Below are 22,436 nucleotides of genomic sequence, written 5' to 3'. Positions count from 1 at the left end.
TTGTTTTACATTTGAAAAACAGCTATGTAGGAATTCACTTGAGTGAGCTCTTTCACTGGTATGGTTCAAGGCAAAATAAACAGGTTAAAGCAGAATACAACAAATGCACTCAGGCCTGTATTATGATACCCAGTCTAAAAATAACTGGGATGTGGGTGTAATTATTAGTCAGCTTTGATAAGGCAAAACACTATTAGAATGTTATTACAATGAAGGAGTTGGGACATGCACTTAAAAAGTACCAGTGGGGAGAACACACTGTTACTGTTCAGGTTTCATCCACCACTTGTGCAGAAAATAAAATGGCAAAATAAAATAGGAAGCCCAGAAGAAAATAATTGCTCATGCTGTACCACATAAGCAATATGTGTTCATGTTGGCATTGGTTATGCTTCAGCACAGGCAAGGTAAAATAAAAGGCTGTCAACTGTTGAAGTTCAAATGCAAACAAAGAAACAAACTCACTGCTTGTAGCCATTGGCCCATCAGCATTTTTACATTAGTATCACAGCCAGATAATAGGGAGGAGGTTATGTAATACATGGGGCTTTGTAAAAGATTTTTGATGATGACAACAGAAAGATAACCAGGAAATTGAGTAAGAAGTTTCCTTCAGTCAAATTTGATTTGTCATAGCTGCACTTGGAGCTGAATGTCAGCTTGCACACCTTTCACCTCAGAGATCACAAACAAAGGAACTGCTTTCAGTGCTTAGCCCTTTTTATACTTTTTTTCCCTGTGTTTTTTATTTAAAGTTTTCATCTGATTCTTTATCTTGTGTTGTCCTATGTATAGCCATTCTGTTTTTCAGCAGGATGGGGAGAGTATGTTTGTCCAGGATGTGGACTTAGGGCAACAATAGAAGCACTTAAGTGTTATTGATTCTTTGCTTTTATATCTATATTAAAAAAGGGTGACATTGAATTCTAAAGCACTTGGTTCGGATCTTGTTCCTTATGGTGATGTGTGTGAAGATTTTTCTCCCAGTACTAGTTATAATTAAAAAATTAAAATGTGGAAGGTCTAAGATGGCTTGTGTAATATCCTAATGAAATGAAAGTGGAATGTATTAAGACAGTTAATGAGTTAATGCTGCCATATGGAGGCTGAGGCACATCTTTCATCATGCTAACATATAAATCAGATAACTGCCTGAGGTACAGGCTTCAGGCTTTAATTCTTGATGTTTTATTTTCACCTATAAAAGCCTGTAAAATTTACATAAAGAAACACAGCACTTAAAAGTAAATGCAATCATTGCTCTTTAGATAAACAGAATTTTTCGAAGTTTACTTTTGATTTTAAAATTAATAACTGTAAAACTACATTACATAAATCTTCAATAATTTCTTAAAGCATCTCAGTCAAAATCATTTTAGTTCTTTGTAATTGTCTCTTGGCTGTGAAGTGTGAATCTTCATCCCTTCTCAAAAATCTTAAAATAATTGGATGTTACTGTAGAGATGTAGAATTCTTCCATGAATCCTGCAGGGCTCTTGGCTTTAATACATCACTCATTTCTGCATGTGATTATGTAAAACATAATAAAATTTTTAGAGCTAGTTTTGACTTGAATAATTTGTCAGTTCATAGATGCTGTTGTAATTTGGAAGATGAACAGAAATGCCAGTCATTATTTTTTCTTCTTCTGTATGCATGTTTGTATAAACTCTGCTGTGGCTAGACAGACATCCAGCTGAACCAAAGATAAAGCTTTTTACTTGTATTACTTCATTTGTAGGAAAGAATAAAAATAAGGGAGAAACATCTCTCAGTGTAGCACTGGCTTACTCTTGGGTCATTTATAGGTGTGCTTCTTAATTTGTGAGCATAGGTTCACAAAAAACTAGTTTATTTTTCTTGTGGCATAATGGGCTTGGTAAACAAGTTGTTCTGGATGTTTAACAGAATAATGATTTTGTCATACCAGCAACCACTAAGCCCCAAGGAATCGTTGAAACACAGGTTTAATGCAACATGCATGAAGGTTGTATCTGTAGGTAATTTTAAAGCTAGTTGTGTAAATATTTGCCTTTTGTTCTGTATAGTGTTTGAAATATGAAATGCAAATTTAAGAAATGAAGCAAAATGCATTTTTGGCCTACAAAGGTAAAAACTCCTTCATGTCCATGGCGCTAGAGTCAGAGTCCTGATGGAAGGTAGTGAGCTGCTGTCAAAAGCTCTTCTGATTATGTTGTATTATTTCAGTCAGGGCTGACTGGGTTTGGATTTGCTATTTGTCACGTTGTTACCTTTTATTAGGAGTGATGTGGAAGCCTTGTCGTGTTAGAGAATACTAAAGGTACAATCAGTAGCAAAATTGAAAAGACAAATTTGACAGTTATTTAAGCTGGGATAATATAAACCAAAAAATCATAAATTGCAGCAGCCCAGAAGAGAACTTGCTGAGATTTTTCACATATATTGGAGCAAAAATCACTTTGAAGAAAACAATCAAGTATTTTTAAAGTTTCTGCTGGGTTAATCAACCTGAGGACTGAAGTTGTAGTAGCAAATGCTGATCTAAATCAGTGTTTCCAGATTGGTGATAGGAGCTGGGCTTTTGTGATTGTTATGAGCTCCTTTACAATGGGAAACTGGTAGAAAAATTACTAATTTAATTTGAATAGTTTAGATGGTTAAGTGGTCTGTGATTTTAGCTCTCTGAAACACTTGGTTCAGTAAAGAGTTCACACTAGACTGAGGATAAACTCTGAGAGTGAAAGGTGAGCAATGATCAAAAGCTATTTTCCCTACAAGAGAAAAACCTGTAATGCTATAGACCTTTTTCATAGCAGGTCTAGTTCATTAAGCATAAAACTGAAAAGTGATTAAGTTACTGTCTTTGCTCTGAAGACTTGATGGTTTTTGTTCTTAAATACTAAAGCCTTGAGTTTGTACAGAATGCTGGAAAACAGTGTAGACAGATCACCATGGTTCCATTGAGTTCAGCAGAACAGTAATTCTTTGGCAGGGTGTGACCAAAACCCATTAAATGCAAAATCAATTTAAAGGAGAATGAGGTACATGGTTTATGTGCAGGCAGGTAGAGAGATCTGTGTAATAGCACCTGTGAGAAGCACTCTGCCTTCCCTACACAAATTCATCCTGTTCCCATGAGTTCTGCTCAGTTCCCGTGTGCTTGACACTTCAGGATAAGGAGCATGTTCTGCAAATTAATGGAGGGTGGGCTGGTGCTTAAGTAGGTAAATATCAGAAGTATTTCTTCAGCATTAAAATTGTAGGATGCTTGAAGAAAAATTTCTATTTAGAAATTTTTTCTATTTAGAAGGTAATAAGTTCATCAGATGAAGTTACTTCTTCTGTACTGGATCAGTTTGAATTAAAAACACTTGAGAAATTGAAATACATATGTGAACTACAGTCTTTTAGCCAGTTATGCTGTGTTAACCTCATTGCCTCCTTCTCCAAACAGTTTCATCGTGACAGCCTTGGGGAACCAGTGATAGAACAGAAAATGTACCAAGTGGCAGTGTCTCTGATTCAGTCATTTGATGAGTTGGAAAAGAGGAGCAATGGGTAAGATGCAGTTCAAGATCTGGAATAAGTGTCTCTTGGGGAAATGAGAATCTAATTAGGCAGCAGCAGAGTCCCTAGTTATCAGTGGAAACTTAATTTTTACTTGCATCTCTGCCTTTATTTTACATATTTGTTTGATTTGTACCCAGTGTTCCTAAAGTGCACGTCATGCCCTGAAGCATGAGTGACTATTCGAGGCAGCCATGTCATATGGAAGATGCATTCTTTACTGCAGAACAGAGCTGAGAATTATTTATATCAAGAATTATATAAATATAAATGATACTATTTTATATTCTAGCCTAAAACATAAGTTATCTCATGGGAAAAAAAGGATAAAAGCTAGGCATTAATTTTCACTGGCTGTTTAATGCCTTAATGACATGTGAAATAAGTAAATAATGGATTTTGCTGCTCTGTGTTTTGTAAATTGATGTTTAGTAGCTGAAGATGTAATATTGCATGTGATATTCAGATGTGATATCTGAAAATGTAATAAAGTTACTTCTACCACTTCTGTCTAACACTGTGTGTTATGTAACCTAATTCTGGTTATTTTCATTGTAGAATGAGACTCTTTCTGTTTTGTCATAGTTTTGAAGAAAAACACTAAACCTATTGCTCTGGTTCTAGTGTTTATATCTTGCATTTTTCAGAAAGCAAAGTTGCAAATAATGGTTGAGATTTCATTTCTTCGAGAAGTTTGAATAATACATATTACAAAAAATGTGCACTTCTGCTTGTTCTTCCAGAATAAAATAACTTGGGGTAATGAGGTAGATTGAGACTGTAAAACTAATGAAGCTGTGTTTTCTTGTTAGGGAGAAAAAGAGCTGGAGTGGTACATTGGAACGTGGCAGCGTGCTTGTGTTTTTGCCAGGCGAGTATATGTCTTAACTTTCTTTTTTGTTATTTGTCATCTAATGAGCTTTCTTCTGGCGCTTCTTCCAGGGATTCATTAAACACATACTTAAATGAGGTCTCTTTGGGCATTTTTTCTTGGAAACTGGTTTAATTGTGGCAGTAATTGGAAAAGCTGTGAGTCAAAAATTAAGATGTTATGTATTTTAAAAATAATGAAGTTAATTCTGTAGTTAAACTGCAGAAAAGCAGTTGCTAATTTTTTTGGTGCAATTATTAATGATTGTATGAAGCTCCTAGGATTCTTTTAGACATGTTTCCTTATCTGCATATAGTGTGGTCTTCATTTAAATTGTTGTAAAAGCTCAAATTCATGTTTTTCGTTCCATGTACATTGGTTGGTGTGGTTGGCATGCTCAAAAGTACACATGATGACATTAGAGGTTATTGATCAGAAAACTGCCTGTACCTGTGGTCTTCTTTAAGGAATGAAACCTAAGGTGTTTTGCACAGAAATTACTGTAGGCTTTTGTGTTGACTGCCATTTTTATTTAAACTCGTTAGCTGGATTTTAGAGGCAGTGTAACTAGCCTGCAGAGTAGTTTTCCTGAACATCATAAATCTGTTAACCTGGTGGTTTCAAATATTCTTTTACTTTATGTGCTGAACATTTGTTAATTTAAAACTTGGAAAAGATTTGGTTGTGTTCAAGGGGAGAGTCACCTGCCTGTCCAGGGCAGCTGTCCCTTGGACACAGTGAAGTCTGCCCCTACCAGGACTTCCTAACTCTGTAAAATGTTTATGAATGTCATCTCCCTGCTGTGTTGAGCTTAGGAATAGGCATGCCAGGACTGGGGCTGGAATCCCAGCACACCAGCTGAAAGATACACTGCATGTGCAGAGCAGCTTTCCTTGGAGAGTGCTCCCCACTAGCTAAAAGGCATTAGAGCTGCCTTTCTTGGAAAGACATTCACTATAAAATTAATGGGTAGAAGGAATGACTTCATTGTGTCAATGTAATGCCCATTCCAGTTTGTGATTAATAAGGTTGGGGAGACCATATCTGTTGCCTCTGGCTTCTGATATTGGTGTTTGTCTGGTGAGTTTTCAGATTGTCTCAGCCCCTCTGAGGCTTCATTTCAGTCTGAAATTACTCCTTAGCATTTTCAAATCCTAAATCTTCATCTTTCATCTTGAGTTGGTTTTTTGTTTGTTTTGGTTTTTTAAGTTTGTTTTGGATTTTTTTTTGTTTAAGTACATTTGGTAAATTTGTGGAAACCTGTGTGGTAATAATCTGGTACACTCAGGTTTGTATTTTATTTGTTCAGTGTTTGACCTTGTCTGGTTTTAAACTGGATGCTCATGACTGATCCTGACCACAGAATTAGCAAACACCCCTTGAAATTTCCCTCACAAATGTTTTATACAGAACTGGAGAAGAGGGGAGGCGAGCCCTCCGTTTACACTGAGGCAGAGCTTTGGGTTATTTTTACACATTTAACATCCACATTTAGGAAGTTGATTTGAGATGCTGCTTTTTTGAGGGCTAACGATTACACAGCATTTTGAACATTAAAAATAACTCTCCCACTGGCTTGTCAAGTTGAGTGTGCAGCAGCAGCCAGAAAGAGCAGTGCTGTGCTGAGGATGCTGTTAAGGGATATTTGCCCACTGTCTTTGTGGAATTCAGTGATGGGGTGGAGTCTGATTCCAAAAGGAGCTGCAGCTGTCTCAAGTAGGATGCCTAGGATGCCATGTTTTCCCTTCTAATTGCCTGTCTTGATCACTGCTTAATTTTTTTTTTTTTTTTTTTTTTTTTTTTTTTTTTGGTAATGCTAAGTCTGATTCTTTATAGATAAGTATTCTTCAGTACTCAACTCTCCTTTGGTTCCAGAACTTGCCTCTTTGTAGGTAACGGGTGGTGCAAAGTACTGTGTTAAACCGTAATTTTCTTAATGTACATGCATGAAGATGTTCCAAATGATCTAATTTTATCTGTTCTGCTGGTGTTGGTCTCAGTTTTTGTCTGTTCCATATTTTCTTCTGCACTTCTCTATGCCCTGCTCTCCTTACTGTTGTTGTATGTTTGCCAAATAGGTTATGTTACTAGTTCCCATTTCATTCTGAGACCTTTGTCTCCTGGTGGGATCCTTGTGTTCTGTAGGTGTCATGGTCAGTCAACTCTTGTCACTTCTGAAACTCATCAGCAGATACTGCCTGCTGTGTCTAGTCAGTAATTACAGACTGACTAATTAATTTCTGTTAACAGTGATGATGCAGAGTCTGCTCTGCCAAACATGAATCAAACTTTTTAATTGTAAAAACAGCCTCCATGGAAGGCCGCTGTGGGACAGGCTTTTGAAAATGGGGCATTTGGAATTGAAGTCTCAATAAGAAGCAAACTAAACTTCTCAGAAAGGTTTTATGTCTGTGGAGGTATTTAGGAAAACAGAAAACATCCCTTAGTCATAAGATTTCCCCCGGCAGATGTGAAATGCATGCCCCAGAAAATGGGCACTGGAATGGCCACAGGTGAGATGGCTGAGACAGAAATAGCTGTTTTTTTTCCCTTGGCCCTGTTCATTGAAAGAACTTGTTTTGGCAGAAATACCCAATTTTAGCCTAAACCAGACAGATATTCAGCATGTGTTGTCAGTTATAAGAAACTGAAATGAGGACTAATAATGGAATGTTGTCAAATTGCCTTTATATCTTTATTAAGTGTAAAATTAATGCCAAATGGTTCTTCAAAAATTGACTGACTGGTTTTCAGAGTTTTATTATATTTGCTGTTTAATTCTTCTACCATTTTATTATATGGTAAAAAAGAGGTAATAATGACAGGCAGTTAATAGGTGAAGTAGATGTGTTTGAATTGTTCCTGATGACTAAAATGAAAAATTAAACTCATGATTACTTTTTCCGTAGGTTTAGGTGAAATAAGATACATGCACTCATGCCTCTCAGATAAATACCAAAGGTAAGTTAGACCACATTTGTTTCAATTCAGTTAAACCTGAATATGAGTCTTTCAGCTGCATGAGTTTTAAGTGCGTAATAGGGTTTAGCACAGAAGCGTAATCAACTTTAATATTCTTGCATCAGTAAATATTTCACTAATATATTTTTTTAGGTGGCAAGTGTACCCACTTCATGCATGTGCAACATTGGAGGAACAAAGTAAAGTATTTTCAGCTACGGTTCCTGGCTACAGAAAAGTAAATATTTTTAAATCATGACTTTTTTAAGCATGTGAAATCTTTTGCTAGAGTACTAATAGCAAATAATAATGTATTTAAGTAATATTAGCTGGTCTAACTCAAACCATTTTATGAGGACAAAGAACTTCAGTTTTTCAGTGTGTAAACTGATGGCCTTTCTTACCAAGCTGTTGTTTTAACTGGTGTGCAGACCTCAAGAGAGGTGCATTAGCCTTGGGGAAGTTACCCTCAAACTATTGCCTGTTCTTATCCTTCAGAATGGTTTGTGCATGTTGATTCTTGCACCTCCATGACAGGGGGATGCTGCTGGTGGCACTGAACAGCAAAGTAGAGCCCCAGTGTGGGGGACTGTCCCACTGTGTGCCCCACATTGTCACTGCTGCCTCGGTTTTCTTCATCTGCTGTTACTAAGAGAGTATTGCTGCCAATAGTGTGATGTTTCCTTATGGCAAAGGCACAAGGAAATATTGCCATTCTTCCTGTACACTAATGCTACACTGCATTATTATGCTTTTTTAGCTCAGAACAAGAAAATACAAGGGGTTTTGTATTGTTCTTGCGTGGTATTGCTTTTTTTAGTATGCAGAGCAGAAATGCTGTGTTGCCATTACAATTATATTTCTTCATAGCAAGTTGGATTTTTCATGTAGAAACATTAATGGAAGTAATTTTTTGTTTATGCATTCCTTGTTCTTTTTTTGCTTCAAAACTCAGGTTATTCTAGCTACCAATGTAGCTGAGAGCTCTGTAACAGTTCCTGATGTTAAGTATGGTAAGTTGTCTAAATCTTCTAATTCTCTATACATTGTGTTTGAAATATTTTCCATACTTGTGCTAGGTTTGGTCTCCAGGATATGTCACTGTTCAAAGCACTGCTGTTGGCGTGTTGAATTATTACTTTCACAACAGAGAAATCTGAATATATGAGCAAATAGAGCTACTGAGTGGGAGGTTGGTTTGAGTCTTCACTAAGGGGTAATTTTAAATGCAGTAACAAGCAGAGCCAGACCTCATGTCACAAGTTAAGATTTTTAATCACATTCTGACTATGTTTTGAAATAATCGCATCAGTTTAAGCATATTTTCATCCAGAGTTTCTAAATGCAGAAATGATTGCCTTTTAAGGATTAGCATCTACAGTGATTTATTATTTTTACAGTAAGATCTATTAGGAGTTTGATTAGTATTCAGAATATCTTGGGTCTGATTATTTATAAATCTGATGTTCTTTTTATTGCTATTCAAGTTACTCAGATGTTTCTGATAATACAGATTATTCTCATGTATTTCTTTCCACTGCCATGAGGATTTTTTTTTTCTTACTTGCAGTGATAGATTTCTGCTTAACTAAAATTTTGTTTTGCGATAAGGAAACTAATTACCAAAGTTTGAGGCTTTGTTGGGCATCTAAGACAAACTGTAATCAAAGAAAAGGTAAGATGACAACAGGTAATGCAAAGGAATTTTAGAAGCTGACCTTCATGAGCAATTCTTTGTTGCTTTTTCTTGTATTAATAGTAAAAAAACCAGATTATTTTGGCCATTAATACTTGATAAGTCTTTACCATGTTGGGATATAAAAATGGGAATAAACAACTCTGTGTGAATAATTTTTTTTCTCAAGTATATTTGCAGAGGAGTGTTTTGTATCTTAGCGAAAAGTTTTAAAATTCACAGACCATGGATTCTTTGGTATTGATTAGCAATTTTATCACAGACTATTTTTGAAAAGGGGTGATATGTACTGCTAGGTATTTATGAACTGCTTGTGAGCTGCAGCAGATAAAGGAGCTTTCATGTGTATATGTTACTGTTAATGAGTTGAAATATCCACAGCAGTGTTTCTAGTCTACACCAGTGTTCATAGCACAAGGATAAATAAGATTCCATATTGTCTCTTCTGGTAAGACAGTCCTCTTAAATATCAATCTCTTTTTAATGTCAGTCAAAAATAATACTAAATAAATTAATAGCAGTGATATCTTCAGATCTAAAAAGACTGTAATTTTTAATTATTATGGGGTCTTTACAATTACAGCTGGGTGCCAGATACCCACCAAAGCTGCTCTGTCACTCCCCTCTCCTCATCTGGACAGGAAGGAAAATGGTGATAGAAGGCTCAGGGTTTGAGATGAAGACAGGGAGATCACTCAGCAATTACCATCACAGGCAAAACAGACTCAGCTTGGGGAAATTAATTTAATTTTCTTACCAAACAAATCAGTCCTGAGTGGTGAAAAATAAAGCCAAATCTTAAACAGCTTCCCTCCATTCCTTCCCAGGCTTGGACTCACTCCCAGTTTCTCTGCCTTCTCTGCCCTAGTGGAACACAGGGATGGAAATTGGGGATTGTGGTTAGTTCATCATGCATTCTCTCTGCTGCTGCTGCTTCCTCACACTCTTGCACTGTCAGATATGGGGGAAGTTTCCAGCAGCTTCTCACAGAAGCCACCACAATAGCCACCCCTTTTCAAGACCGCACTGTGAGCCCATGAGCCCCAATATACAGATTTATTTCCATTTGGTTCCTGGTCAGCAGAGGTCTCAACAATCAGCCAATGTACAACCAGCAGAAGTAACATTCTGTGTAGAAGACTTGGGCTTGTGCATGTGGCTTAAAAACGTGGCCTGATTGTCTAGTGGAGTATCCCACAGAGAAGGAGTACCTTTTACTTGGTTAAAGTAAATGGTGTTTGGATTTATAAAGACAGACTTCTGAGTCATTGTGTTTTCTGTAAATAGTAGATCATAAAGATGTTTTGCTGTTTATCATTGTAGCTTAGAAGTTGTTTATATTGAAGATTTATTTTCTAGCTGTAGAGTCAAATAGGAAATGCCTGTTCAACTGAGAAAAATGGCTGTTGATTTGAGGGCAGTTATGTGAAAGAGGTATTTGAGTGAAGTAGTTATGTAATTCTTTTGTTAGTTACTGCTCCTATGAAAGTAAAATTTTTTTGTCCTACCCTTCTGTGTCCTCTGGGCTTGTCTGCTGAGAGAGAGCAGAACACTGCTCAGCCTGCAGCATCAGCTGTCGTGTGCTGCTCAGCTGCCCAGAGGGTTTGTAGATGGATGGGTTTGGAAAAAACTTGTGCAATTTAAAATTGGTGATTTGTTCTTTTATGTGAAGGTCGTGCTGGACGTGTTTCCAAAGGCTATTGTTACAGGCTCATACGCAAGGACTTCTGGGCAGACTGTATTCCAGAGAAGTCAGAACCTGAGATGCTGGTAAGGCTTTTGGGTTTAGGATTAGGTTTCCTTTAATGCCTGTAGTCATAGCAGAGAAGCTTTGCTTTACTTTCTCTGAAGATGATTGGAAGAGTTACTAATAACTAATAGTATTGACTAGAATTCAATTTGATAACTATTTGACAAAGATCATTCCACAAAGTTTCCTTATAGGAGGAGTTACATTATGGCAGTAAAATTGATGTGGATTAGAAATAAGCAATCTACTCAAAAGAAAGTAAACCCTTGTTGTACACAATTAACTTCAGATTTTGCTGAATTGTAAACTTAGTTTTTCATATAAAACACTTTGCCACACTTCCCATGAGGGGAGAGTAACAATAATCTTGTCTTCCCTTCAGCATTGTCCATTAGGATCTGCAGTCTTAAAGTTAAAGAAGCTTGATATGGGGGAACCAAAAGCCTTGCTGGCAACAGCTCTTTCTCCACCCAGTGTAGCTGACATTGAACGTACAATACTTCAGCTGAAAGAGGTAGGCTTCCTTTTACTGTTGTCACAATCAAGGTAATAGGAATGTACTGCAGAAGTGGTTTTGTTTGTATTTAAGGCAGCAGTAGTCTTAACTGGAACCTCAGATATGAACTGTGTCTAGAAAGTCTTTCACACCTTGCTCTGTTGTTGGGTTTCCATCCTTTTGAGCATAATTTCTGTAGTTGCATCTTTAAATCACTATTGTAATTTCATCAGGAAGTAATGATACTCTCTGAGGACTAGAATCTATGGAGAGAAAGAATAGAGAAATAAAAAAGACCTTGGTAAGCGACATTGTTTATGAATAAGTAAAAAATCAGACTCTTAAAATGTATGATTTATAGAGGTCAGCCTGAAGATATCCTTCTCACCTGTACAAGGAGGATAGTGATTTTGATTTTCAATTATAAAGATGGTAAGGGAGAATCTTCATTGCGTTAAACTTTGTTATTTTCCAAAGTGCATAAGAAATTATATTTGCATCATTTGTAGCTTGCTTTTATATCCAGTATATGTAGTAGCTTTGGTTTCAAAAGTACCAGGCTTTAAAATTTGTTTTAGGTTTTCTTAGTCAGCTTTTACAAGTGAATACATTTTAATTTCTCTAGCTTGGAGCACTTACAACCTCTGTGCAAACAGAAGATGATCTGCATGATGGTGAGCTGACTTTCTTAGGAACGGTGTTGACACAGTTGCCAGTGGACCTGCATCTTGGAAAATTGATAGTCCTTGGGCATGTCTTTGGTTGCTTAGAGGAATGCCTCATTATAGGTAACTGAAAGAAGAACATGTGAGAACATTTCTCTAGAACCACATGATTTGCAGGTTTTAATTTTGATTTGTTTTTGTTGTAGCTGCAGCACTGTCTTCACGGAATTTTTTTGCAGTACCTTTCAAAAAGCACGTTGATGCATACAGGTAGTGCCCCAGATGTTTTATAACTTCCTAACTGCATTTGAGAGCAGAAGGCAGAGTTGACTGCTCAATATAATTTTCTGTGTCATGAGTCTTATTTTCTGTTGAAATGCCAAGCAGTGCAAAAAGAAGCTTTTTTGAGTAGCTGATACTGGAATTTATTTATTTGGGAACATAAATCACAGAGCTAACTCATTGTTTCCTGAGCACAAGTCTGGTTCTTCAGCTTTGCCTTCCTCATGTGGCAGTGTGTCTATTAAAATGCTTCTTTAAATAGCAAGGACAATTACTTATTATCCTGCTCATACAGAGCATCTCCTTCAGCAAGGAGACGTGAATTACAATAAGTGTATTGATCATGTTTATTAAAGACATGGAGGGTGTTACTGAGCTGTGTAATACATGCAGTATTTGAAAAACATTGTTGCTAATAGTTTATGTTTGTATTGACAGGAAAAAAATGTTTTTTGCTGGGAATAGTAGGAGTGACTGTATTGCAATTCTGAATGCATTTAGGGTAAGTCTTTTGTTCCAGCTTAGATTACAGTGAAGTCTGATAGACCAGCATGAAGGTTCTCACTTCTGTAGGATCAGTGCAGCATATTTACTTAGCAGTTGTTAAAGACTTCACATTACTGATAGCTGTATATTGATGTTTTTGCAGTCTTGGTTCAGCTGTGTAAAGTTTCAATTGTCTCTACTCTAATAGCCAAAAATGAAATGCCAGAGATGTGGTCATGTTTGTAGATTGTTTTTAACCAAGAGCAGTTTGGACTGGTAAATTCTAGTATAAAATGAGTTTGGTGACCTGTCTCCAAACTTCTTAGCTTTGGCTTTGGGATGGTTTTGTGCAAATGTTATTTTTTTGATACTCTTGGCTGTTTTCTGGCTCAGTACCATGGACAGAGGTCAATTCTTCCAGGCAGAGCCAGAGCTGGTACAGCACAGCAAAGGCTTCTGCTAGAGGAACTTGCTATTCAAATTCCAACATTTTCTATAATCCATGCTCTGGTGTGTTTTGTAATCTTCTGGAGAGTCCAAAATCTTCAGCTACTGATTTAATTTATTCTCTCTTTTTTGAGCATGTTGCCTTCGGTCAAAACGGACTTGTTTTTTTTTCTTTTTTCTACTCTGCTATTAGAATTTTTTGAAGCACACATGGGCATGTATGGCACTTGTATCCACTAATCCCGAGGCTCAAAAATAACGTTTTCGTAATTCCCTATGTCCTGTTACATATTTCCATTTCCCTTGTGTCATCTGGTAATTATCACCTGTTCATCTGAAGATGGTGTTTCTATAGAACCTTATGTTGTCCTGGAAAATAAACACGAACATTCAGACAGAACTTCCAGTGAAGTATCTCTTTGTGTGAGTGATGTGAAAGCTTTGTTTTGAATGGCTGAGTATCAGAAAAGAACAGGTAAGTTCAGGAAAGTTTGTTTCCAAACTCCTTGGTTCAGGTTGGATTCCTTCTTTTCTGTCAAGGTGGGGAAATGCAGTCTGGCTGTTCAACCTTGCATGTAGTCAGTGTCCCCAGTAAACTGGATTCTTGTATTATGAGGTGACTTGCTGTCAAACTAGAAATGGATTCTGCAGGCATCTGTCATAAGCTGCCTAATAATGAAGAAATTTTCATTAATATGCTTGGTCTTTTAATTTCTCTACCAGCCTATTTTCTGGGAGCCATTTGCATCAGAACTTACCTGAATCAGTCATTTCACTGCTTTTGTCCCAAAGCAAGGAGGAAAAAGAGAGTAGTTTTGAAAGTAATCTACTTTATTACAGCGTAAAATTAAGCATCCAAATTGTTCTAATAATTTGTGGATGTTTGCATATGCTTTAAAACTCCCTCCATTTCCTCTCATACAGCCAGGTGGACAGCCTGTTGTTAAAAAACTAACCTTATAATTTTAAATGTCATGTTAATGCTTGTAATGATTATTACTGAAGCATTACATTTTGTATCTGAATACTATCCTATTTTTTCTTAGGCATGGCAGGCCTGCAAGGAAAAAGGCAAACTGAGAAATCCCAAGGTTAGTTAAAATTTTTCTTCTTCTCTTTTCAAGGTTGGTGACTTAAGTGCTGGAGTATTTTATTTTTATAGTAAATATGAAAAGTAAGAAGTTTTTGCTAGCAATGTTTATTTATAATAATTATGACTTTTTGTACTTAAATAGGCTAGGCTTTGAGAGAAAGTGAGCATTTGAATCCAGTGCAAAGTTACTTGAAGATGATCCCCTATGTTAGCTCCTTCCACAGATGAATCAACAGTGGCCAGAGGGTTTGAAATCCAGTCTAAAAAGGGAAATTGAGCTGTAGTTGAAAGAAACACTTTTATTGTGCATAAGTATCTCTTTTTAAATACACAGATTTCTGTGCCCTCAGAAAACCCTGAAAGATGGAAGATGTTTAAGTGCATCAGTCACAAAAACCAGTAGCATGCCCCCAGTCCTTCTTTCATGTGTATGAGATAAAACCTTTTTTATTTCCCTTGTTCTTTCAGAGTGTAGTATCTTTTATGATCACCAATGCATAACATACACTGAGTTACAAGTAGCCAGGGTGGCCAGACTCTCTGATAAAGATGTGCATGCAAAGAAAGATGTTCTGAGTTTTTTGTAAGTGTTCCCAGATTGCCAAGAAGTCCAGTGCCATCCTGGCTTGTATCAGCAGTAATGTGGCCAGCAGGACCAGGGCAATGATTTTTTCCCTCCCCTCCTGTACTTGGCACTGGTGAGGCCACACCTTGAGTCCTGTGTAGAAAATACTGGAGGACACTGAGGTGCTGGAACATGTCCAGAGAAGGGCAGTGGAGCTGTTGAGGGACCTGGGAGCTTTTAGTCTGGAGAAAGAGGGCTCAGGGGAGACTTTATTGCTCTACAACCGCCTGAAAAGAGGTTATGTTGAGCTGGGGGTTGGCCCCTGCTCCCAGGTGATAGAAGCAGAGAAAATGGCCTCAGGTTGCACCAGGAGAGATTTAAATTTGAATTAGGAAATATTTTTTCACTGAAAACGTTTCAGCAGACTGTGTGGAGAAGTGGTGGATTTCTTGAGATGCTGTGTGGGTATGGCACTTCGGGACATGGTTTAGTTCTGGACACAGCAGTGCTGGGTTAGTGGTTGGACTTGAGGATCTTGGAGGTCTTTCCAAACCATAGCATTCCTGTGATTCTCTAGGTGTGAATGTTAAAGTAGGCTTTTTAGTAGCAGCACAGAGCAGTTGGACTTGTGGGTTGATAATGGAAAGGTTAGATGACCCACAGCTGCATTGGTGATAACCAAAGTATGATTTTAGTCAAATACATAACTGTCTTACATGTTCATGCATGTCACAATACTTAGTATGAATGCAAAGCTGTGAAATGTGATTAAATTCTTCTGTTGCTATATGTAACTACTATTTGTGTCCATGCAGAAGAATGTGAGATAAGGTTTACTAGCAGAAGAAAAAACATTGTAACTTTCTTTTCCAGGAAGAGCTTGAGTGGGGTCGATCTAATTGTGTTCATATAAACAAGATCAAAGAGGTAAGATTAGATAGGTAGTAGTTTTTATAAGCAGAAGGATTTAACTTTCCTCATTCTCTGTACATGTTAAAATCTTGGGTAAACCTACTGTGTCACATATCTATCAATATATGTAGATGTTCATTTTCTTAAAATGAACTATGAATTTAGTTGAAAGGAATTTTGTTATGATAAATAGAGTGGTTAAATTATTAACTGCTTAACATATTTTTAATAAACCTGCAGTATTGTTTGCTAATTTTATAGGTTCCTCAGATCACTAGTTGTGATGTGACTGCTATCTGTCGTTAAATGACTTCTGTTGTTAAATAACTTCTGTTCTTTGGTTGGGAAGACTCTAAGCAAATACAGTCATTTAGTGAGGTCTGGACTTGAGAAGCCCTGGGGCTTTGTTGCTAACATAACTGTAGCAGTTAATGAAAACTCAGCATCACAATGGGCTTCCAGCTTAATTTGATATATTGAGGAGAAAATAAGTCAGATTGCTGAGTAACTGATTGGCAGAATGGCCTTGGTCATTATTTCACCAGTTCATACCTTTGGTATGAGCAATGCAGGGCCTGTGTTCAAAAAGCACAGGAAATAAAAACAGAATTTGATAGTGAGCAGCCATCTGGATAAGAAATGACCATAATTTTATGACTTGGAGATGTGATAACAAAAAAAAAGAGAAAAGCAAATTTTGTAAAACTGTACAGTGGAATGATCAGTCTCACATGGCAGCCTCTCTTGGCTCAGTTTCAGATAATGCTGGAAGAGGTTGTGCATGACATAACATGAGTTTAGAATGGTCACCTTCACTTAACACTTAGTGAGATTTGGGGGCTTTGATTTGCTGCACCTAAAGATCCTAATTTCCTAATCCCTTGTGTGGAAGTGAGTTTGCAGAACTGAGTCTGTCACAGGGTTCCTTTCTGGCAGTGGTTGTTCTGGTAGTGTGCTAAAACTGCCAGCAGCTGGAAGGAAAGGAAAATGTAGCTACAGAAAAGTTGTGTGGACAGTGCTTTGTACATCTGCTCCAGAATCGTTTGGGAGAGTGAAAGCATTTACTCTGTCTGGTTGGAGGACCAGTGGGAGTTTCTTGGAAATGCTGAAGATGGAAAGCTGGAATATGTTCTGCTGGAGGGCATAAGTTTGGTCTCTCTCACAGTAACCAGAGTTGTCTGCTAAATTGAGGGTACAGCATGGTCACTGCTGCAGTTGGATGCAGAATTCCAGTTGCTAGCAAGGTTTTTTACCTCCTAAGTTACAAACCTAAAATGATTTAAATAGAGAATATAATCTTGTAAAAGGTTAATTCAGTTCTTTTCCTAATTTTGTCCTGTATCATATTTGCATAATATGCTTTGTGACTACAGAGAAGTTCTTTATAAGGAGATTTTGGGAAAACTGCTTGAGTCACAGTACTGAAATTATTTTCCAACATAAAGGTGCTGAGCAGTATATTGGTGAAATGCTTACCAGTCACCTGAAAAGGGAAGGGAGTTTGCCCAATTTTTTCAGACTTTAACGAACATTTTATTTCAGTTTGTGACTGAGTTTGATTCCTTTAAAATGTAACTTGGAGATCAAATTTCAGGTGGCAGAGTTATTTCACAACTTGAAAAGAAGAGTCAGTGCATTTAACATGCATGTTAAAGCTCAGCCATCTCCTGTGGACCAGGAATATGTGTGCAAACAACGCTTCATCTTGCAGGTAATGCTTTACTGTCATAAAGAGATGCTATTTGCAAAAATTGCAGTTGAATCTTCAGCTCAGTTTTCATAATTTTCAATTCATAATATTGATTAACTACTATTAAACTTGTTTTCCAAAATTCTCTGTGGATGTAGCAAGTTTGGATAGGAAAAAAACCCAACAATTTTTGGCAGTGTATTAGCAATGTAGAAGGACAGCTAATGTTAGTTAATTGAAAATTATATTATCCCTTGTTTGAGGTGTTTTATTTGAACACTGGCTTGGCTAGTTAGTGGGGAGGGGATGCAGAGAATTTCATGTCTAACTATTTCAACTTTGTCTTATTTCCAGTTAAATTACTTGTCTTATTTGGGCTGGTTAGCAGTGCTTTTATTTTTCACAGACCTATTTATCATTTCAGTGGCAGTTGGTTTAACTGTGTAAGCAGTGAGCTTCTTGGAAATGAGTTGTTGAACATTTTAAGATACAGCCTGGAAACAGAACAATTTACCTGTAGCTATTTTGTGTGAATTTGTTTAAATTTAGTGTCTTAAAATCAGAACAATTGCAGTTTTCAACCAATAGAATAGAGCAAATCCACATAAAAAACATTAATGTTGTAGAATTGTTCCAGAAATTGAACTCTTTTCACGAAAATATATTTTTCACAATTTATGTGAATTTGTGTTTAGTCTCCAGTTCTGGTAATTCCTGAACAGAGACAGGAAAAAAATATTCATATGAAGACCTGTTGGTGTCTCTCTATGTTGCCAGTGGTATTTCATTTCTAGAAACTGAAGACAATCTACTGGGTATCACAAAGTATTTTCTTCATTTCAGGTGGTGATAGCTGGTGCTTTCTATCCAAACTACTGTACTTTTGGAAAATATAATGAAGAAATTGCCATGAAAGACCTTGCTGGCAAGGATCCAAAAACCACTGTAATGGTATGTTAAGAAGTTGAATGGCTTTATTAAGAATCAAGTAACAGAAATATGAAGTGTTTGGGTGCTGTTTTCAAGTTCTGTTCTGACTTGGGCAAGGGGAGAAACAATTACCTACTCTGATCCTTGCTTGGTCTGTCCCACCTTCCTTTCTTTCAATACAATAAACATTGTGTAGGTGGGCAATTTTAAAAGAATTCCTGAGAACTGCCTCTGTGCATTTGATTGCTAATCTTGCACAGGCAGACAGCTTTCATCAAACTAAAAAAATATTTGGAAAAATAGAACAGAACTATCAAGGGTACTTTTTACTGAGTGCTTAATATAGTGTTGCAACTTCAGTGTTACTCTTTTGGTAATCTCCTGCTTGTTAGTGCATGGCATAATGTTGCTTTAAGGCTCCTCAGGTGTTCACTGGATTTTGTTATCTTCTAAAATTGCTCTTCAGCTGATTGCATGTGCAAGTTTAAAATGGCTGTGTTGATTTTGCAAAATTGTGCAGTCTAAACTAAGAAAATGTTTGGTGTATCTGAAGTAGGTATTGCACTGTAAAACAGCTATGACCTGTGCTTAAAGAAACCAAATCTACCAACAAGCCTCAAAGAATAGACTTTACTGTCACAAGAGACAGTAGACCAAAAAAAGGAGAGAGAGTCAGAAAATCTTGATGATAAGGGATCCCTTGTTGATAAGGGATTTTTTGTGCTCCATACTATTTAAGGATATTGAAGCAAAATATCACACTAGACTCAGTCTTGTGGAGTAAAGACTAGTCTTGCCAGAGCCTTGATTAATATTAAATTCGTAGATTTAAAGAGCTGCTTACTACTAATGTATTTAACTCTTGATCTGCTCTTACGTGAACTGCTTGTTACCTTGGAAGAAGTAGCTGCTGTGTCTTCATCAGTGTAAATGATTATCTTGGGCACAAATGCTGCAAGTGCCTCAAGCTCTCACTTGGAGACATTCTTACAGCCAGCCATATGCTGCTCCTAATGATGTGCTGAAGATATAAAAGACACTTAAACCTCCTACTCCCTGGTCTCTCTAAATTATCTTCCCTTGAGGCAGTTTCTGCAGTCTGACCTAGACCATGGTATTGACCAGCAGCTGATCTTAGTGCTGCAGCTTCAAGGCATGGGAACATTGTGAAAAAATAATCTGGTTTTCCTGTCTAAAGTTGTAAGAGCCAGAGAAAAGAATAGACATAAGCTCTGAAAAATAGTTCCAAGTCTCAGTGTTTGAACTTGCTGATTAGGAGTTCATGATTCTTTATTAAATCAAGATCTCAGGAGATACTATTAAGAAAAAGTTGGCAAAATGGACAGTGACTGTAGTTGTATCTTAATAGTTGTGAAACCTTACACTGGAGTTACACCTCTGCAAAAGGAAGATGAGGAGATTGCTCTTTGCCATCCCTAAGAGGGGTTATATCCATGTGAGGGAGCTTTCCCACTTGTGCAGGCTGTCCCACCACAGCTCAGTAATTCAGTATGTGATCAGTCTGCCAGGATATGCAGGAGCTGTAGGTCCTTCAGCTTCCCAGACTGTGCATACTCTACAGGATGTAGTTCCCCACTGTGGAAAAAGAATCATAGCAGTCCAGTGTTTTCTATTAAAAGCAAAATCAAGAGACAGCTTTTTGTAACAAATACCAGTTTAATATATATACTTATAAATTATTTTGCTTCATTTATGGTTTATCTATTGGTTTGAAGTAGTAGGGCATTATTAGCAGCAAAATATTGCTTTTTATTGTCTTTTGAGATTCTTGAATGTACTGTAGTGTCTGGAACTTTTGGAATTTGTTGGAGTTTAGATTGCAGATATTTTTTGCAGCTTAGGTGGAGGAGAAAGCTAACTCTTTAGGTGAACTTGAAAATGCATTAAAGCAATTGAAGGTATCCAAATTTAAAATCTTTTTCTTTACAGCTGAAGAACATTCCTCCCTATGGATATATATACCATAAACAGTTGCAGTCAATGCTTAGACAGTGTGGGCAGGTAAAATCTATTTCATACAATGGATCAAGGTGAGTGTAAAATAAACTATCCTGCCTCATGTTCTCAGTTACAAATCCAGAAATCAATTTCTTTTGCAGTGATGTACTGAAAAATTAGTTAATTTCTTATATCTTTGGAATCAGTAACTTACTTTTAATTTATTGCTTAGAGTTAAAAAGGTGGTTTTGAAGTCTGATTTACATTGGTTGGAATAACATTAGGTAAGTTAGCCGAGATAGAGCCTTCTGGTTTGTCTCTTCTGTTCCCTAACAGTGGGCCTTAATTGCAGCTCATCTGTCTGTATTTATTTCTGTCTGTTATGCTGAATTTAGCTCATTTGTACAGTCTGATGGCTTTTTTGAGCTGATAATGTGACTAATTTCAGCCTGTGACAGCCTAAAGTTGAATTCATGTAACCCTTCTTACTCCTTTTCCAACCTTTAATGCCTTCCTTATTCACATGTATTTTCACATCCTATTTGCATTAAATTTGTCATGTGCTGGTGACAATGTTACAAAGTTTTCTTATCACCATCATGAAAATTAAAGTTACATAAAAGCAGTAGGCAGAGCCTGTGAGGAACCTACCTTTTATTGTTTGCTGGCCTGCTAAGATAGACAGGGAGAAAAACAATATTTTCTTTTTAATTTTTTTTTTTTTGTAAACAGGGCTTTTGTGGAGTTCTCCCGTAATCCAAAGGAGGTTTTTAAGGTTCTTCCCGAAGTGTACCTGGCAGTCAAGATGTCACAGCTGAAGATTCCTTTTGAGCTGTGTGTTCATCATCCAGAGGATATCAGAAGACAAGTGCAAGGTGCAGGAGCTGCAGGTTTGGAATTTCTAAGGTAATTGTATTGCATATATAAAATATGTTTCTTTGCAGTAAAATAAGGTTTGCTGAATTCAGTGGGAATTTCCTTGGAAGTATCAACAAGGAAAAAAAGTTAGGTTCAAAAAACAGATGTAAACTGTGTCTAAGCAGAGTGTTTTTGCAGGGCTAGAAATAAGTTGATTGTTTTAAATATTTCTTTAGAGTTGAAGGTATTTTGCTGTTCAAGGGAATTCCAGGTATGCAGTCATCTTTTCCTCCCCACCCCCCAAGGTTCTAGCTCACTTTCCTTTGGCATGTGAAAATATGGATGTACACAGTTATTTCTGTTCCTGACAGAGACAATGTGGGGATAGCAATAACCAAAGTAAATAAGGAGTAGCATTTGGGGACAAAAAAGAAAGGGAGAGAAACAGAGCTTAACAAAAGAAACAGTGGGGGAACATAAGGGCATAAGGTGTTACAACATAATGGGAAATAATGCTGAGATATGCCATGTATTGAGTCTCTTTGGTCCACACCTGCTTTTACTCAAAAAATCTGGTGTGTTTGTTTCAGTGTTATTCTGTGCTGTGCTTCTGAGCTTCAGGTCATACAAATAACCTGATAAAATGGCATTCTGCCTAGCTTCTGATAAGTCTGTAGCCATTTCAGTATTTTAAAATAAGAAATCTAGATTAGGAAGGCAGGAATGAACTGAGAAGGTTAAAGTACAGGTGAGTATTTTACTTCCAGTTGATTGTACTTAGCTTTTAATAAAATATTTTAGCACCTTTACTCTGCCCAAAACAGCACTTAAAATCTTTGTGAAAATGGGCTCTTGAGGAACTGAAGTCTCCTAGGCTGAAAGACTTAGTTCTTATCTTTCATCAAGTAAAAGGAATATTTATATATATATATATATATATAATCTTGATAAAAATTTGCTGAATTTGTTTGTGTTTTTATATATCATGTTTTAAAAAAATAAGCTTAGAAGAAAATGCCATCATGAAAAGCCTCACTCCTTACCCTTGATTTTTTTCAATTTCTAATAAAGTGATGGCAGAGTTGTGCCCTGGTATGTATCTTTCTGTGTTTGGTTATATTGCTGTTGAAACAATGTCTCTGCAGTAATTTGGTTCTGTGTGGTCATTTTGCGTTCTAATTGAATTAATGTATTTCTAAATAAAAGTCATTAAGTACATAAATGTG

At 36.8% G+C, this 22,436-nt stretch overlaps 1 protein-coding gene across 3 annotated transcripts in view; it reads left to right on the top strand.

Moving 5' to 3' along the window:
* TDRD9 (tudor domain containing 9) overlaps positions 1-22,436 on the top strand; it is a 68,975-nt gene that overhangs the window by 33,070 nt on the left and 13,469 nt on the right. For all 3 annotated transcript variants that reach the window (XM_064423202.1, XM_064423204.1, XM_064423201.1), the window contains exons 8-24: positions 3,437-3,540; positions 4,362-4,420; positions 7,330-7,381; positions 7,535-7,619; positions 8,337-8,394; positions 8,952-9,056; positions 10,750-10,847; positions 11,210-11,341; positions 11,949-12,111; positions 12,195-12,258; positions 12,709-12,772; positions 14,250-14,294; positions 15,735-15,788; positions 17,368-17,484; positions 18,307-18,414; positions 20,344-20,444; positions 21,085-21,258. In XM_064423202.1, coding sequence (XP_064279272.1) covers positions 3,437-3,540; positions 4,362-4,420; positions 7,330-7,381; positions 7,535-7,619; positions 8,337-8,394; positions 8,952-9,056; positions 10,750-10,847; positions 11,210-11,341; positions 11,949-12,111; positions 12,195-12,258; positions 12,709-12,772; positions 14,250-14,294; positions 15,735-15,788; positions 17,368-17,484; positions 18,307-18,414; positions 20,344-20,444; positions 21,085-21,258 — 1,583 coding nt within the window. The remainder of the gene's footprint in view (positions 1-3,436; positions 3,541-4,361; positions 4,421-7,329; positions 7,382-7,534; positions 7,620-8,336; positions 8,395-8,951; positions 9,057-10,749; positions 10,848-11,209; positions 11,342-11,948; positions 12,112-12,194; positions 12,259-12,708; positions 12,773-14,249; positions 14,295-15,734; positions 15,789-17,367; positions 17,485-18,306; positions 18,415-20,343; positions 20,445-21,084; positions 21,259-22,436) is intronic.

The sequence above is a fragment of the Passer domesticus genome, chromosome 6 (genome assembly GCF_036417665.1).
Source record: "Passer domesticus isolate bPasDom1 chromosome 6, bPasDom1.hap1, whole genome shotgun sequence".
NCBI classification, from domain to species: Eukaryota; Metazoa; Chordata; class Aves; order Passeriformes; family Passeridae; genus Passer; species Passer domesticus.
Note: the sequence above shows the minus strand (reverse complement) of the source record. Positions and strands in the feature narration are given on the sequence as shown.